This window comes from Lolium perenne, chromosome 2, assembly GCF_019359855.2.
Source record: "Lolium perenne isolate Kyuss_39 chromosome 2, Kyuss_2.0, whole genome shotgun sequence".
Classification (NCBI taxonomy): Eukaryota; Viridiplantae; Streptophyta; class Magnoliopsida; order Poales; family Poaceae; genus Lolium; species Lolium perenne.
Genome location: NC_067245.2, coordinates 74646323 through 74662324, shown reverse-complemented (window position 1 = coordinate 74662324; position 16002 = coordinate 74646323). Strand labels below are relative to the sequence as shown.

The following is a 16002-nucleotide window of genomic DNA, read 5'->3' as shown; positions in this document are numbered from 1 at the left end:
AGGACGAGACGTGATGCGAGTTGCGTAAATGAAGAAAAATATGTTAGAATTTGTAATGTAATCAAAAACTGCATGCACATCATGTTTCACATGTGTGATGTATATATTTATCTTGCTAGGTCGAATGCCATCATGTAAGGACTCAAGCATCGTCGCAGCAACCAGCAATGATGTAAATATAATGTTGATGGTCGAAAGTAAAAAAATGTATTGACTTCGTAACCAAAAAGAGATTTTATAGATAATCTAAAAGAAAAGAAGATATCCACATGGAAGAACAAAAAGAATACTAACAAGACTGATAGTTTCTCCCGTGGCAACGCACATGCATTTAGCTAATAAAGATATAAGTACAGAAAAGAGATTCGTGGGAGGGAAGGGAGTGAGCCCCGTTTGGTGGTTACAAGCATCTGATAGCTTTATTCTTATCCCTATTTACCATTAACTTCACGAATATGTGCTCCCTTTGTAGCATCTTTTGCCACATTCGAATTAGGATAAGATTTGTTTGGTGGTTCAAGCATATAAGCTTTATTCTTCTTTTAGGAAAAAAAAAGAGCTTTATTTTTATTCTTATGTACTCTGGGCCTCTGGCTGGATCGGACAGCTGTACTGTACTGTACCGTGTGGTGATTTCCCATTCCTTGAGGAGCTAAGTGCAAACGTGATCCTTCCCATCGCTTAGGTTGCCTATATAATAATCTGTCTCATCACTTCATAATTCGACATGAGCTCGCTACGAGGCAGCTGTGTTGGTGTCTGCCGCTCCTCCCTCGCAATGTTTCCTCTCATCTTGCTCGCGCTCTCCATCCTGACTACAGCAGCATCCTCCCATCCACACCCACTCGACCCCCTCTCTCCCGCAGAGTTCATCGCCGTTCGTGCGGCCGTGCTCGCCTCACCGCTCATCAGCGACCGCCCGCTCACCTTCCACTATGTCGGCCTGGACGAACCTGACAAGACGGACGTCCTATCCTACGCCGAGGCACGCTCCTCCTCTTCCCGCGCCGCCCTACCGCGCCACGCGTTCGTCATCACCCGCGCCGGTGGCCAGTCCCACGAGCTTCGCGTCGACATCACCAACGCCACAGCACCCACCGTCCTCTCGCACGCCGTCCACCACGGCGCGGGGTTCCCGATGCACACGATAGAAGAGCAGTTCGAGGCGGAGGCGCTACTGTTCAAGCACGTGTCGTTCGTGGAGTCCGTGCGCCGGCGTGGCCTGGACATGGATGACGTCATCTGCCCCGTGTTCTCCATCGGGTGGTTCGGCGACGCCGGTCCCTCGGAGTCGGAGGAAAAGGGGCAGCAGAGGTTGGTGAAGCTTGTGTGCTTCATGGCCGGCCCGACGCCCAACTTGTACGCACGGCCGATCGAGGGCCTCACGGTGGTGGTGGACCTCGACCGGATGGCCATCGTCAAGTACAGGGATAGGGTGGTGTACCCGGTGCCCAAGGCCGAGGGGACGGACTACCGGGCCGGCAAGGTCGAGTCACCGTATAACGGACCCACACCGGCGCCCGGCGTGGTGCTGCAGCCGGAGGGCAGGGGCTTCCATATTGACGGCCACTTGGTCAGGTAACACATTTACCTCCTTAATTTCTACCGGCCATGTTACATACCGTAGTAACGTCAGCTATAGGCTGTCCCTTAATTCACTCACAAAATTATGAAACCAAACTGAAACATATTGAAAAAACGAATATTTTTGCGAAATATCTCTGAAACTTGCCAATCTTGTTTGACAGGTTTCACTGTTTTCCTATTTTTTTTTACAATGGTACCCATGTTTTTATTTGGTTCCATAAGAGTTTCACTCACGTTATAATTATTAATTTTATATTAGACAATTGCTAAAGTCTCACCAATCTCAAAGCAATAAGTGGACGCTGGATGTACGGGCGCCTGTAGAATACTAGAATCGCCGCTCCACACTTACTCCGTTTTACTGAATGGACTATTAGGGCATCTCCAACGAGCCTTTTTGGATGTCCAAAATATCCGCGCGTGTCCGTTTGCGTCGGTCCGTAGACGCGAAAATGGTCATGCGCCCTTTGCGTCGGGAGTGGCTGCAGCGGCCCGACGCATTTCGGGCGCGAGCCATTTTTAATTCAGAAATTTCAGAAAACTGATTAAACAATCAAATTGCACCAAATTATAGCCATAATATTGGCTCAAATTGAGGTCTCAAATAAGTTCACCATATTTTGCACATGGTACGACACAAAATGGAGTATAAAAGGGGCCACTGATCATGCGACCATGTCCTGACGTCGCCAACGAAGCAGCCGCCATAGATCATGGCCTCGATGTCGCTGTCATTGCATCCCTTCCAATATGCCTACGAATCACCGAACGTCCGACGCATGACACACGGCAGACCCACACAGTGAGAGAGCTTACGTACCAGGTCGTCCACCGTCAAGGCAGATGGTGCCATTTCGTCAAACGGGCTGCAGGGCACCAGCATGCTCTCCTCCGGGACCTGACGGGTCTTCTGCGTCGCGCCCGGGCACGAGTCACCGTTTCTCGACGTCCAGTTCAGGTCGGGAACCGGCACCCCATTGAACTGCACTGGCGCGACGCCAGAGGCGAACCGCGATGCCGCGTGGACCTGCAAGGGAGCAGATGTTTCAGGACGTAGCTGGCAACTTACCGAGCTCACCGACGAGGCCGGGGAGTGACGCCGACGATCCCCTCTCGCTTGACGAGGAGCATGGCCTCCGCTATGCTCTGATGGAGGCCTACTTGCGCCGTGCCGGCTTTTAGCTGCATCTGCCACGCCATGTGCAGGGTGACCTCCATGGCGGCGGCCGCTGCATGCACTCCTCTCCTTTAGATTCTTGCGTCGACCGCGACGCTTCGCGGCCTCGACGCCATTCTCCTCCTTGGACAACACCTTCTTTGCCGCCCTTGGCTTAGCGTCCTGACCGCTGGTGGCGGTACGCTTTTCTTCCGCCGGAGATGCGGCCTCAATTGGGGCTACGGTGGTGGCTATGGGGGAGTCCGGGGCGGCAGCGGCTGCGAGGGTTTCCTCGGAATCCATGGTGGTTGCGGCGACGAGGACGTCCATCGTTATGGCGTGGACTGCTGGTGCCGGTCTAGTTTGATTTACTGACGCGCGGATCCTACATAAGTGTCAGCGGTCACTCGGCGCGTCCGCGCAGCGTCCGCTGAGACGCAAACTCGACGCATATTTGAGCCAACTTTACATCGTCGCGGATAGCCCGGACACTATGCGTCGAGCCGCTGGACGACACTTTTTTTTTTCTCCGCGCGGCCGCAAACGAAGCGCTTGCGTGGCTCCGATGGAGATGCCATTAGTAGGAAACACTTTCTTTTGGATCAGATTCCAAAAGATAGCAGCATGCTTTCTAAAACGTTTTGTGAATGGGAACAAACCTTTTGTACTACTACTACATAACGTACACAACCGACCATGTTACCCGACCTTGCACTAAGGCGTCGATCAGCGATGTGCATCACCACCCGCGGCTTTATTAAGCGCTATCAGTTTGGACTCCCGAGCAATTATGCACTATACAATTTCTTGGTGTTTCACCACCTCTGTTTAAAATAGCCCGTTATAGGCCGGCTATAGCTTCCGCTATGCCCGCGTCTACAGCTCGAGCTTTTAAAGGCTAAATAGAAATATCTGCTAATAGCCAGGCTATAACTATTTAGCCTTAATTTAGCCTAACAGCGGCTATATTTTCACTCAATAGGGCCAAAAAAAAATTGATCCAAATTTTTCAGCCTAATTTATGAACACCAATATATTATGAACTAATACTATTTAATGATGTTGTAATATTTGGACATAATTATGTCCTTAACTATCTATGAACTATGTTTTTTAAAGAACTATATATGAACTATGTTTTGGTTATACGCATCTCTTATGTGACAATGTTACTATGTTATCTGTGAATTATTGATCATATAGAAGATTTATAGGCTGCCCTAATATTGATTTTTTCCTATTATTTAGCAAATCGGATATATGATCTTAGTCCGCTATACCCTTTTATAGTTATGAAATCTCCATGGCTATAGGCTATAGCCCGCTATTTTAAACAGAATTCACCACTCGTAGGGGCTTAACAAGCAAGCACCGATCAGCAGTGTTTGGCCATGCGTTGTCGGCATGGTCATCGTCGTCCTAAGAGTATCTCCAGTCGCGTCCCCCAAACCGTCCTCCAGAGCGCGCCGGATTGAGTGTTTGGGGGGCGTGTTTCGTTCATGCCGCATTTGGGGGACGTCGCTCCCCAGCCCCGTCCCCCAAACGCCGCCCCAAACATTAAAATACTTTTTTTTTGTTTTTTTGCATTTTTATTTCAATAAAGAGAAGTAATATTCGACAAACTAATACATAATTGGGAACGTGGTTTACACGAAGACATAATTTGAAACATGGCTTTTCACAAACTAATACATAGGTTGAACCATGGTTGACACAAATATAAAATATTGCAAAAAAACTAAACCTAACTAGGCCGTGCATCGAATGTTTCGTGTGTTCGCTGCCAAGAAAAACACTCGAGGGCACACCCAGTCACCCAAACTGGAAAATCCAGCTGGTGACGGTGCCCCTGTTGGTTCTTGCGAAGAAGAAGAGCCAGAAACCTCCGTGCACGTATTCGCTGCGAAGAAACAACACTCTTCATCAGTCGTCCTCCTCGTCGGTGCTGTCGCCGTGGTAGTCCCGGCGGCAGCGCGTCTCATCGAAGACCTTGACGCTCATGTCCTTGTCGCCAAAGTAGGAGAACAGGAGGATGAAGCCGGCTTCGAGGCTGTGGTGGCGCGCGAACTTCTCCCAGCCGATGTGGAGGTACATCATTCCGCGCGCGTCGTAGATCACGTCGACAATCCACCGGTAGTACCCGCACGAAGCGTCCCGCAGATGCAGCGTTCCCGGGCGGTCGTCGCCGACGACGTAGACGGCGAAGGAGTCAGGCAGCCTCTGGATGCCGCGTGGGTCACCCTTGAGGACGAGGACGAACTCGAACTGCACGGGGCCCTCCACGTCCATCTCCGACGATGAAGATGACGACGTGGCAGGCGACGACGAGCGGGCATCTCTGCCGCGGCCACGACCACGACCGCGAGCTCGTCCTCCGCCTCTCCCAGCCATGGCGTCGACTCTTGTTGAGATGGTGGCGGCTAGGGTTGGAGAGAGAGGCGCTAGGGTTTGTGTGTGAGAGGGACGATGAGAGGCAGACCTTTTTATAGGCCGGAGGGAGGCAGGGGAGCGGTGGCGCTCATTAACGCCGGCACGCAGAGCTAGGCGCGATGAGACGCTTCGCTGCATCTCTGCGGGAACTGCACCGTCGCTGCGCCTCTGCGGGAACTGCACCGTCGCTGCGCGCCAATAACTTCTGTCGCGAGGTAGGCGACAATTAGGTTAAAATTTATTGTGCCGCTGACGCGTCGGGCCCGCGTCGCTTCGCCTCGCTTTTCGGTGTGTCCGGCGTCCCCGGTGCGTCCCCTGTGGGACGGGGACGAGCTCGGGGCGCCGGACATAGTATCGGGCCGCGCCGGACAAAATACGGCTTTGGGGAACGCGGTTGGGAACGTTTTTTTGTCCGGCGCGCTCCAAATCGCTTTGGGGGACGGTTTGGGGAAAGCGACTGGAGATGCTCTAAGAACTTGCTGCCGGTGAAGCCCCGTGGAGTGGAGAAATGAGCACAATGTAAATCCAAGCGAGAAAGTGGAGAAGATATGTGCTCTCGGGTTCATATAAAAGCATGTTCGTTCCAATTAGGCCATTAACGAACAAGTTCAAAAGAAGCATTTTCTTTATTGAATTGTGAATAAGGAAATAATACATTACATGTGTTCATGTTTGCTCTTAGACTAGTCACAATGGGGAGTATCATATAGTAGTATCATGCATATGATACTAGTGTGTGATACTATCTTCACAATGCATAGTATCATGTAGTAGTATCATAAGTTAATTATATTTAGTGATTTGTAGAATCTCAATGCAAAAGTGTGTACAAGATTGGTTTAACATTAATTTTTCTAGTTCTACGTGCTATGATACAGTATCTACCTATGATACTACTACCATCTCTTTCTTCATTTATTAATGTGACACATCAGCTTTTTGCATGCATGTGATGCATGATACTAGCTATGATACTCCCATTGTGGGTAGTCTTAGGGAGCGAATACTCGGAGGTATAGCAGGGGGTGGGTGTGCGGTGTAGTGGTGGGAGGTGCGCACGCACATAGGAAAAGGGGTGGTCGGTTGATAACCTCGATGGCAACGACCTCATCCAACCTTGATGGCAAAGGCATAAGATAGAAACGGTGAAACTCGTCACCGTTGAAGCCTAACTGGCGCCCTATGTGCTCAGAAGAACGCGTGGTCGGGGCAATGATGTTCTAATTTGATACTATCGCGGCACCATAAGAAGAGAAATAAATGGGTTCGTGATTCACCTGTGTACAAGGTTAGTGGAGGGCACTAGTTGGCAATGTGGAATGAGATGGAGGAGGGCGGTGACACTTCAAGAGAGGATGAAGTGTTAGCTAGGTTAGTCAAGGAGAAGAAAAAGGGAACGATGGTTAGGTCGACTAATTCTATGAGAAACATATTTGGTACATGTCACTTATTTATCGAGCGACGTCCCTTCTTTGGATGGGGCCTTCATGCAAGAGAATAATTTTGTGGTGCATGCATGGGTCGACTACTATGCCAATTGCACTCTCAAGTATAGAAATAATGATCCTAGGTGCCCTAAGTGATAAGGGATGATCCCAGCAGATCCTCCTACGGTGTTGTCCGATCTTTCACAGCGAGAACCCGGCAGATAGATACCTCCAATTACGCGCGGAACACAACCTGAAGTAGGGGATAAATCCAGCAAGCAACGTGATGGAGATCACCACGCCTCAAGACCAAAGCACGACAATCATTGATGAACACAAGAACCTACGCAGCAACGATAATAGATAAACGGCGGCGCCATCTCCAGAGGGATGCTTCACCAAGCACACACGCGATAGCGTCTAGACTTAACTCAAACTGATTCTAACCCTCAAACCCCAACCGTCCCACCCTTATATGAGGGGGTGGGTGGCCAGCCCTAGTGGGCCTCCCTAACTTGGCTTGGACAGGCCCAAACCAATACTAACTCAATTTTATTAAAAACCCTAATTGGCCCACATATGACCATATATATAAAATACAATAATTAAGATAACTAACTAGGTGGAGTCCTGAAATTGGGCTTCTCCTTGCCTTCATGCCCATATCATTAAGGAAAATGATGACATCGATACACCACAATCTGATTTCACCTCTGGTCCTGTTTTAAGGTCATATGTGCATCCCTAAATTATCAGTTGACCAATATAATATAAATTGAGTGACATGAATTTATATCTTTAGGAAATATAACATATGAAGTTTTTAATGATATATCATTAGTACTTTAATATATACATCATATTAGGTTGGTTCGATTAATAAGTTAGAAATGCACGCAAGTCTTGTAAAACGGGATGGGGGAGTAGCTCAAGATGTTAGCCTGATTGGTAATCCTTTTGTCCGTCGATACACATCAGTGACGATTCTAAATCTTTGTCTCACTTATGTGCTTTTCTGCGAATTTATTGCGTGCTCTTTTATTGCTAGGCAGCAACATATAAGTCGCTAACCTACGATATATGTTAGTTTTAACATGAGTGTTTGTAATTTTATAAATTTTCCATCTTTGAAGAGTTTATATTGCTGAAGTTCCTAAAATCTTCTAGACAAAACATGTACGGTAAATGCAAACCATCGCATTCATGTTTTAAAAGATAAAACATTTTAATTTTCAAATTTTCAAATAAGCTTAATCATCGAAATTTGTTTGCTTGCTACATGCAGCATGTATCATGCCTGACCATTCTAGCTCATGGACGTTTTGCAAATACCACAGGTGGGCAAACTGGGAGTTTCATGCGGGCTTTGACATGCGCGCTGGCACGGTCATCTCACTGGCCTCGATCCACGATGTGGAGGCCGGCGCGCGGCGGCGGGTGCTCTATCGCGGGTTTGTGTCGGAAGTCTTCGTGCCGTACATGGACCCAGCGGAGGAGTGGTACGACCGCACGTTCCTGGACACCGGCGAGTTCGGCCTGGGGATCACGGCCTTCCCTCTCCAGCATGGCGCCGACTGCCCTGCCAACGCCGCCTACCTTAATGGCTACTACGCTGACCAGGACGGCAAGCCCGTCGAGAACAAGGACACGATCTGTATCTTCGAGCGCTATGCCGGCGACATCGCGTGGCGCCACACCGAGTCCGCCTTCCCCGACCGACTGGTAACCCTATGCTCGATTTGTGCATTTCCGCTCTACAAGCATGATGGACTGATCTGTTTTGGTCGGTGTTGATGCAGATCACGGAGGCCAGGCCTGACGTGAGCTTGGTGGTGAGGATGGCGGTGTCATGCGGGAACTACGACTACATATTGGACTGGGAGTTCAAGACAAGCGGCACCATCAAATTCGTGGTATGCATGCATCATTTCATCTATTGGATTCGAAGCTTATAAAATCGACCATCAGCAATCAATGTGTACAAGATTACCGGTAAAACACAGAATGTGTGCTTGATACGCTGGGTTTGCAGGTATCCATGACAGGTATTCTAGAGATGAAAGGGACGGACTACACGCACGCCGACCAGATCAAGCAGGACGCGCACGGCACGCTGCTCTCGGAGAATACCATCGGCGTCTACCACGACCACTACATCACCTACTACCTCGACCTCGACGTGGACGGCACCAACAACTCATTCGTCAAGAATTCCATCACCACCAAGCGCAACACCGCCGGAACGCCACGGAAAAGCTACTGGACTGTGCGTCGAGACGTGGCCGAGACCGAGGCAGATGCTCAGGTGGACGTGAACGTGGCGGCAGCAGACCTGCTGATCGTCAACCCAAACAAGAAAACGAGGATGGGCAACGAGGTCGGGTACCGCGTCATCCCAGGCGGCGCGACGGCGGCGTCGGTGCTGGACGACGACGACTTCCCACAGAGGCGCGCGAGCTACAGCAAGAAGCAGCTGCGGGTGACACCATACAAGAGGGACGAGAAGTGGGCGCCCGGGCTGTATGCCGACCGAAGCAGCGGCAACGACGGCCTGGCCATGTGGAGCGGGAGGGACAGGGGGATAAGGAACGAGGACATCGTGCTGTGGTACACGGTGGGCGTCCACCACATACCGTACCAGGATGACTTCCCGGTCATGCCGACGATGAGCGGCGGGTTCGAGCTCCGGCCGGCAAACTTCTTCGAGCGGAACCCGGTGCTCAAAATGAGACCGCCTCGGCTTGAGTATGACCTGCCAACTTCCGTCAACTGCTCGTGCGCCGGCAATTCCAGCTGATCTGTCGTGCGACCCAGATTGGCACCGACCTTACAATAAACTGATTTCCCCAAGCGGTGGCATTATTCTACAATAAAAAAATCTGATTCATTGTCGTTGGGGTGAGTCTGCACAATATAAGCGAGTCGAATAAGAATCAGATGCAGGGTGCTGATTTTGGTAAAGCATGGGAATGAAGGAAATATTCCATAGAGACAATAATAAAGTCGTATTATTTTTATATTTTCTCTGTTTCTTAATTAACTTTGTATTCTATGCTATAATTGTATTATCTCTTGTTATTGTGATATTATATTGGAGGAAAAAACTGATTACATGTGTGAAGTAATAAACACCAAAGAAGATATCACTAGTCACGCCTTTATGACTAATACATGTGACAACGATAGTCTTATTTTCCTCACTATAGGGCAATGAGTAAAAGTTGTTACGAGGTTGTTGTATCACATGTGAGTAACACTGTTAGTGGAACAATGATATTGGATAAGCCCAAATGATATACCGTCAAACACATCGTCGATATAGTTATCGGTAGTTTCTCAAAGACTAAGTATTACCATTACTAAGATCGTTAGACCATGATGTTAATGTGAACTAAGATATGATAAGGATGTCACGAGATGTTAAAATGTTACTTCATAACAGGGTGACAAACTGACAATAAAGATGGCCTTCATGCATACGAGATAATATGTCGTAGTGTCATTTTATGTGATCATGAAATTGCCACTCCGACGATGGAGAGATACGCTCTTGGCCCACTTACGTATCATGATGTTCATCATCGTCTAGCCGGAGATGTGACTAAGTAGTTATGTCACGGGAACATCGATGATACAGTATAGGTAGAGGAGTACATGTCAGGAAACGAGGATAACCTAGAGTTTCACATAGGGCTATGTAAAGTATCGAGATGTAATGCGGCGTATATTGAATAACAATACCAAAGGTACACACGACTAAGATCTTCGTGTTATATGTGGGTATCATTTTGGTTATCAATCGCTCGACATCGATCATTGTTGCGGAAGGTTTTTCCGGACATGTCCACATATGTTCTAACCCATAGGGTCGCACGCTTAACGTTTAGCGAGATTTAGAAGGTGAGTGTGAATGAAGATAAAGAAACAAAGAAAATGGTTCCGAAGCTTGTTCGAAAGTCTCAGAATACTCTAGAATTGTCCGAAGAGTGTCTGAGAGCGAGACATAATGGTTTCGGTCATTTATGGAAGGTACCGGAAGTATCTAGGAACATCTGAAATAGTCTGAAATGGTCCGGAATATTTTTGGTAGGTTCGGAAGAATGCGGAAGGGGTAAGACCAGAGTATCTTCCATGGGCCTTGGCTGCAAGGGCCCCTTCTAGGTTGGCCGCACTAAGTGAGGGGAGGAGTCTGAATGGACTAGACCTTCCCCATGTCGGTTTGGGAGGAGGAGTCCATCAGACTCCCATCTCCCCCCTACAAGTTAGTTTGGGAGGAGGAGTCCATGCTATGGACTGCTCTCTCTAGGGTTGACATCCTCTTTATATGAGGAGGGAGAGGAGAGGGGACGACACATCTTTTGCCGCATGCCCACCTCTTGCACCGCACAAGCGCCGCTACCTCCAAGCGCTGTCGCCCAAGCACCACCCCCATTCCACCCTCCCCTTGCCACCACCCTAGCCAACGCCATCAGGAGACCATCGTGGAGATAATCTTCCCTTCTTCTTCTCAGAATATTGTTGGAGTTCTACTCCTGCCAGATCTAATCTAGTTCATGCTCTCAGAAGCACTGTCGGATCTCGATCGACACCTTCCCGCTTTGATGGTGTGCTTGATCACACTTTCACATGGTGTTGTTGATCTCATATGTGTGGATACCATGGAGGTGTTGCGCGTGCAAAACTTGTTCATGTTCGCGCTTCGCACTAGACAAGTCTAGTTGCAGCGATCGACTTGTGTCTTCATCAACCTCACCATCGAGAACTTCTGCTAGATCAATCTACAATCGTACAACTCCATCTTGCATATGATCTTGGTTATTGATGGCCTGCAAGTATACACGGGTTCATCAGAGCAAGTTTCGTGGAAGTATTATTTCCGGTTTTTTATATCGTATCCAAACGAGGAGCCTAGGAGAGTGTTTATCTACGGCGTTTCTGTCGCACTCAAGGTGTCATAGATCGTGAGCGAATTGACTGCAATAATTGAAATGGAAAAGGGTGAGCATGAATATAGGAGTTTTGTGTATTGAAAGTGCAATAAAGTAAAATGCATAAAAGTAAACAATTTGAGGAGTTCTTGCAGATGAAAGAAGGCGCAAGTAAACACCATTCATGGTGATAGCGAATGTGCCAGGTGGAATAGGTGTGATAAGTGAATATATTTTTTTCTTATTTATATGTGAGTAGGGAAGCAACCCAAATGAGAGTAAGACTCCTCTTGGTAGATTTCATCTGACTCCAATGATCCTTATACTTGTTACCAAAACCATGGTAGCCGCATCTATTGAGGTGATTAAACCATATCAAAGTTTTAAGCTTGGTGGCTCCTTTTTGTCCTCGAGTTATGCTAGATCCTCTTTGATGTCGGCTGTATCACTCGGGGGTCGCCGATTCACTAGCACACAAGTTCATGTCTATGAGATCTCAAGATCATGTTATCAGTTCCCTTAAATTAGATAGCAACATTAGGTGCACATAGACATTCATTCTCATGTATAATTATCACAATCATAATTCACAAATAGATGGAATAAGATAAGCACATCACATCTCACCAATCCCCTACATCTCCCACGCCTATGGGGATTTACTTACAGATGAGAGGAGAAAAGCACAATCATATCATAACAATGAAAATTGAGTTCATCTCAATATTACCGTAGCAAGCCAACAATAGTTGAAGATCAAATCAAATACAAACCGAGACAGGGATAGAGGTTCAAATCCGTAATCTTGCAATATGAATCTCTCTCTATCTCTCTCTCTCTCTATCTCTCTCAGTAAAAGCGTGGTTGTCGAGGGTACTCCTCGGCAATGCCCTCCGATTGGGGCTTAGGGTTGATGGAATCCTGCAAGTTGACACGAGACATCGGTTCACAGACAAGCGGGGAGAGCGATTTACCCAGGTTCGGGGCCCTCGATGAGGTAAAACACTTACGTCCTGCCTGTCTGTTCTTGATTATGAAGATATTGGGTTACAATGGGGTGCCGAATAGTTCGGCTGAGATCTCGTCGAGATGGCTAAGTGCTATGGTGACCTAGCTCTAAGCTTTTGATGGCTAAGGTTGCTAAGATTGATCGTGTGTCCCTCGACAGCCCCTCTCCTGGCCTTTATATAGGAGGCCAGGTCTCAAGAGGTCTAACCGAGTACGACTAGGTTTACAGTAGTTTTAAATCTAATCTTTCCTTGTTCGGCCGCTTCTTTGTCTTGCTCGTCAAGGAATCTTCTGGTGCGTCGTCCAAGTGCCTTCATGGGCCTCCAACTAAACAATACGGGATAGGGCAATGTCGGTTACCCGAAGGGTAATGCCCACGTCAGTAGCCCCCGAGTGTCTAGCCGAACATAGTTCGGGTAGAGACTGAAGCATGTCTTCTTCTGATGTTCTTCTCCTTGATTGTCCTTGTTCTTCTTGAACCAGCATCATCTTCTTCTATCGGGTGCGCGTCAGCGCTCCCAATGGGAGTAGCCCCGAGTCTAGGTACGGATGCTTGCAATTCGTGCGTAGACTCAAGTTGTACCACTCGAACATTTTTCTCTGCCGAAGTTTTTCTGCAAGCCTTCATAGGTCATCCGACATATTTTCCGCATGCAAGGGCGAAAGTGCATGGAGCCCCCATGTGTGGTTTTGGTAATTAATAACAATCCCTATGGACTAATGTTTGCATTGAGTTATATTTGTAGGAGTTGTCCATAGGCAATTCTTGAACCATATGTTGGCTTCAAGGTAGCAATAAGAAGAATTTGATGAAGGATATCAAGTGTCAAGTATGTCTTGAAGATGAAGATGAAGTGAGCCCTCAAGTTACTTCAAGACATCAACATGTTTGTATTAGGTTGCAATAAGAAGAAATTGATGAAGGATATCAAGTGTCAAGTATGTCTTGAAGATGAAGATGAAGTGAGCCCTCAAGTTATTTCAAGACATCAACATGATGAAGAATGAAGAAATGAAGTGCAAGTTCAAGATGAGCCAACTCGAAGAGTTCATAAGCTTGAAGCTTGCCATGGAGAAATGAAGTGCAAGTTCAAGATGAGCCATCTCGAAGAGGTCCTTTGCTTGAGTCTTGCCATCCATATGGTGATCATGGATATGTGAAGATGCGCCGAAGAAGAAGCTCTCCCATGGTGGACTATGGGGGAGCAATCGACATGGTGGTCATGGTTATGTGAAGATGCGCCGAAGAAGAAGCTCTCTCATGGTGGATTATGGGGGAGCAATCCACAAGACTTCGTCAAGCAAACACAAGCAAGAAAGGCGTTCCATCTTGTTGAGGTCAAGATTGTCGTCATCGAGCTCAAGTGGAATGCGCAAGTATAAGGTTTTCTCTTGATAGGGTTTCTTTCTCACCGGTCTCATAGTGTAGTTGGAGACCGGTTTATAGTTTAGTTGCCGTACTATCAAGAGGGCTCTCGCACTACTAGGAATTAGCTTATAGCCGCACTTCTTACCGCCGGCGCTCTGCGTTCGAAGATGCCAGCGGTAAGTTACCGCCGGCGAGTTGGTTTGGGGATGCCAGGGATAGGCTCCTTACCGCCGGCGATTTAGGACTGAAACTGTCGGGGGTAAGTTGGGCCGAAAGCACGCAGATGGACCTCTCAATACCGCCGGCGAATCGGACTGAAAACGCCGGGGGTATTTGGCCCAATACCACCCGGCCCCTTCCACCTCCCACGCCCCCACTCCGATCCCTTTCTCCTCCCGCACTCCTGCAAGTCCCCAACCTCTCGATCTCTCTCTCTCACTCCTGCAAGTCCCCAACCCCTGCGCCCTCCCTCTCCCCAACCCCCGCGCCCTCCCTCTCCCCAATCTGCCCCAAACCCTAGCGGGCAGCCATGGCCCCGAGCTCCCCGTCCTTCGCCGCCACGCCGGCGCGCACCTCCTCCCGCAAGCGGAAGGACACCGCCAAGGTCGTCGCCGACACCGAACCCGACCTCGACCAGGACGCGGCGGCGGAGAAGCGCCCGCGCAAGGGGGCGTCGTCCTCGGGGGCGAAGAAGCCACCCAATAAGGAGAAGGCGCGGCGGGAAGACGAGGACCTGCGGCGAGGAGGAGCTGGCGCTGGGGGAAGACGAGGACCTGGCCGCCGCGGGGGACCAGGAGGGCGCGCAGGAGGCGGGCGCGGCGGCGAGGAAGCGCGTCGCCAAGCCGACCAAGGCCGTCGTCGTCGTCGAGCGGGATGGTGGCGTGCGGCGGCGGGATCCAGATCGGGAGCCAAGAGATGGGACTTGATCGCTTTTTCTTTTCCTTTTAGGGTCCTTGATGTAAACTGTTGTTTCTAGTTGGACTATTTTGTAACTTGGACACAGCCTGGTGGTGCTGCAGATGCGTCGCTTGCCATGTTTTTTTTTATTTGCAAAAACAGATACTGCCGGCGAATAACCATGGGAGTAGGGAAAACGCCGGGGGTAATGCCCAGTTACCACTGGCGAATTTGAGAACGCCGGCGGTAAGCGCTTACCACCTGCGAGGTGATCGCCGGCGAATCCGAAAACGCCGGCGGTAACACTTTTCAGGTCGCCGGCGGTAAGGCTTTTTCTAGTAGTGTCGAGTGAGTAACTCGATCGTATCGTTCGGAGAGAGCTCAAACCTTTGCATCCTTGCATCATCTTTCTTGGTTGTTATTTGGACCTTATCCATGTGATGTTTTAGAGCTTGTTCTTATTCTCATGACAAGCTCTAGCTCATCGAAAACGGATTTCGCATAGATCACTTGTTGCGTTTTCGAGTTTGGTTCATCATATTTCTTGGTTTTATTTGGATCTTATCCATGTGATGTTTTAGAGCTTGTGCTTATTCTCATGAAAAGCTCTAGTTCATTGAGAATGGTTTTTGCATGGGCAACTTGTTGCATTTTCAAGATTGGAGGTTTTACCGGTATGTCTTTTTTTGATAGGTCAAACCTTTCATCATTTGTTTCTATCCTCCCTTGTTGGACTATGATGGTTTCCTGCATGATCTTGTAGAGCTTGTTCCTAGCTTTAAAACAAGCCCAAGATCATCAAAATCGGAGTCCGGATGCTAAAGTTATGCCCGTTTTAGTTTTGGTGTTTCTGCAGTTTTCTAGGGGGCGAATAATCCGGCCCAAATGACCAATTTTGGGCAAATATCCGGCCAAATATCCGGCCCAAGTCCAGGGGCGTTTTTGGGGGGTGGATAATCCGGCCCGGGGGCGGATTTTCTGGCCTGGGAGGTTCGAAACGGTCATATTTCGTTGGGAGGGGGGTATATAAGACCCCCTTCTTCCTCCTTGGGCTGGTTGGTTCACTCTCTCTCTCTCACCTCCATTGTTGTCCTTCAAAGCTTGCCCTAGTTCTTGATTCCTCCCATGATTCTTGCATATTCTTGAGGGAAAAGAGAGAGGAGATCTAGATCTACATTTCCTACCAATCAAATCCCTCTC

General features: G+C 48.6%; 1 protein-coding gene across 1 annotated transcript; it reads left to right on the top strand.

Annotated features, from left to right (window-relative positions):
- Positions 1-712: 712 nt before the first annotated feature.
- On the top strand, positions 713-9619 carry LOC127332969 (amine oxidase [copper-containing] alpha 2, peroxisomal). The gene is made up of 4 exons (XM_051359280.2): positions 713-1578; positions 7938-8322; positions 8400-8513; positions 8633-9619. The coding sequence occupies exons 1-4, from the start codon at positions 728-730 to the stop codon at positions 9395-9397; spliced, it is 2115 nt and encodes a 704-aa protein (XP_051215240.1). The 5' UTR covers positions 713-727; the 3' UTR covers positions 9398-9619.
- The last annotated feature ends 6383 nt before the right edge of the window (positions 9620-16002 follow it).

What these genes read in the sequence shown, in the direction of transcription:
- LOC127332969 (XM_051359280.2), top strand. Translation starts at nt 728, where the DNA reads ATGAGCTCGCTACGAGGCAGCTGTGTTGGTGTCTGCCGCTCCTCCCTC. An exon ending in ATTGACGGCCACTTGGTCAG is followed by an intron (nt 1,579 to 7,937) that starts GTAACACATTTA and finishes CAAATACCACAG; the next exon opens with GTGGGCAAACTGGGAGTTTC. An exon ending in CCGCCTTCCCCGACCGACTG is followed by an intron (nt 8,323 to 8,399) that starts GTAACCCTATGC and finishes GTGTTGATGCAG; the next exon opens with ATCACGGAGGCCAGGCCTGA.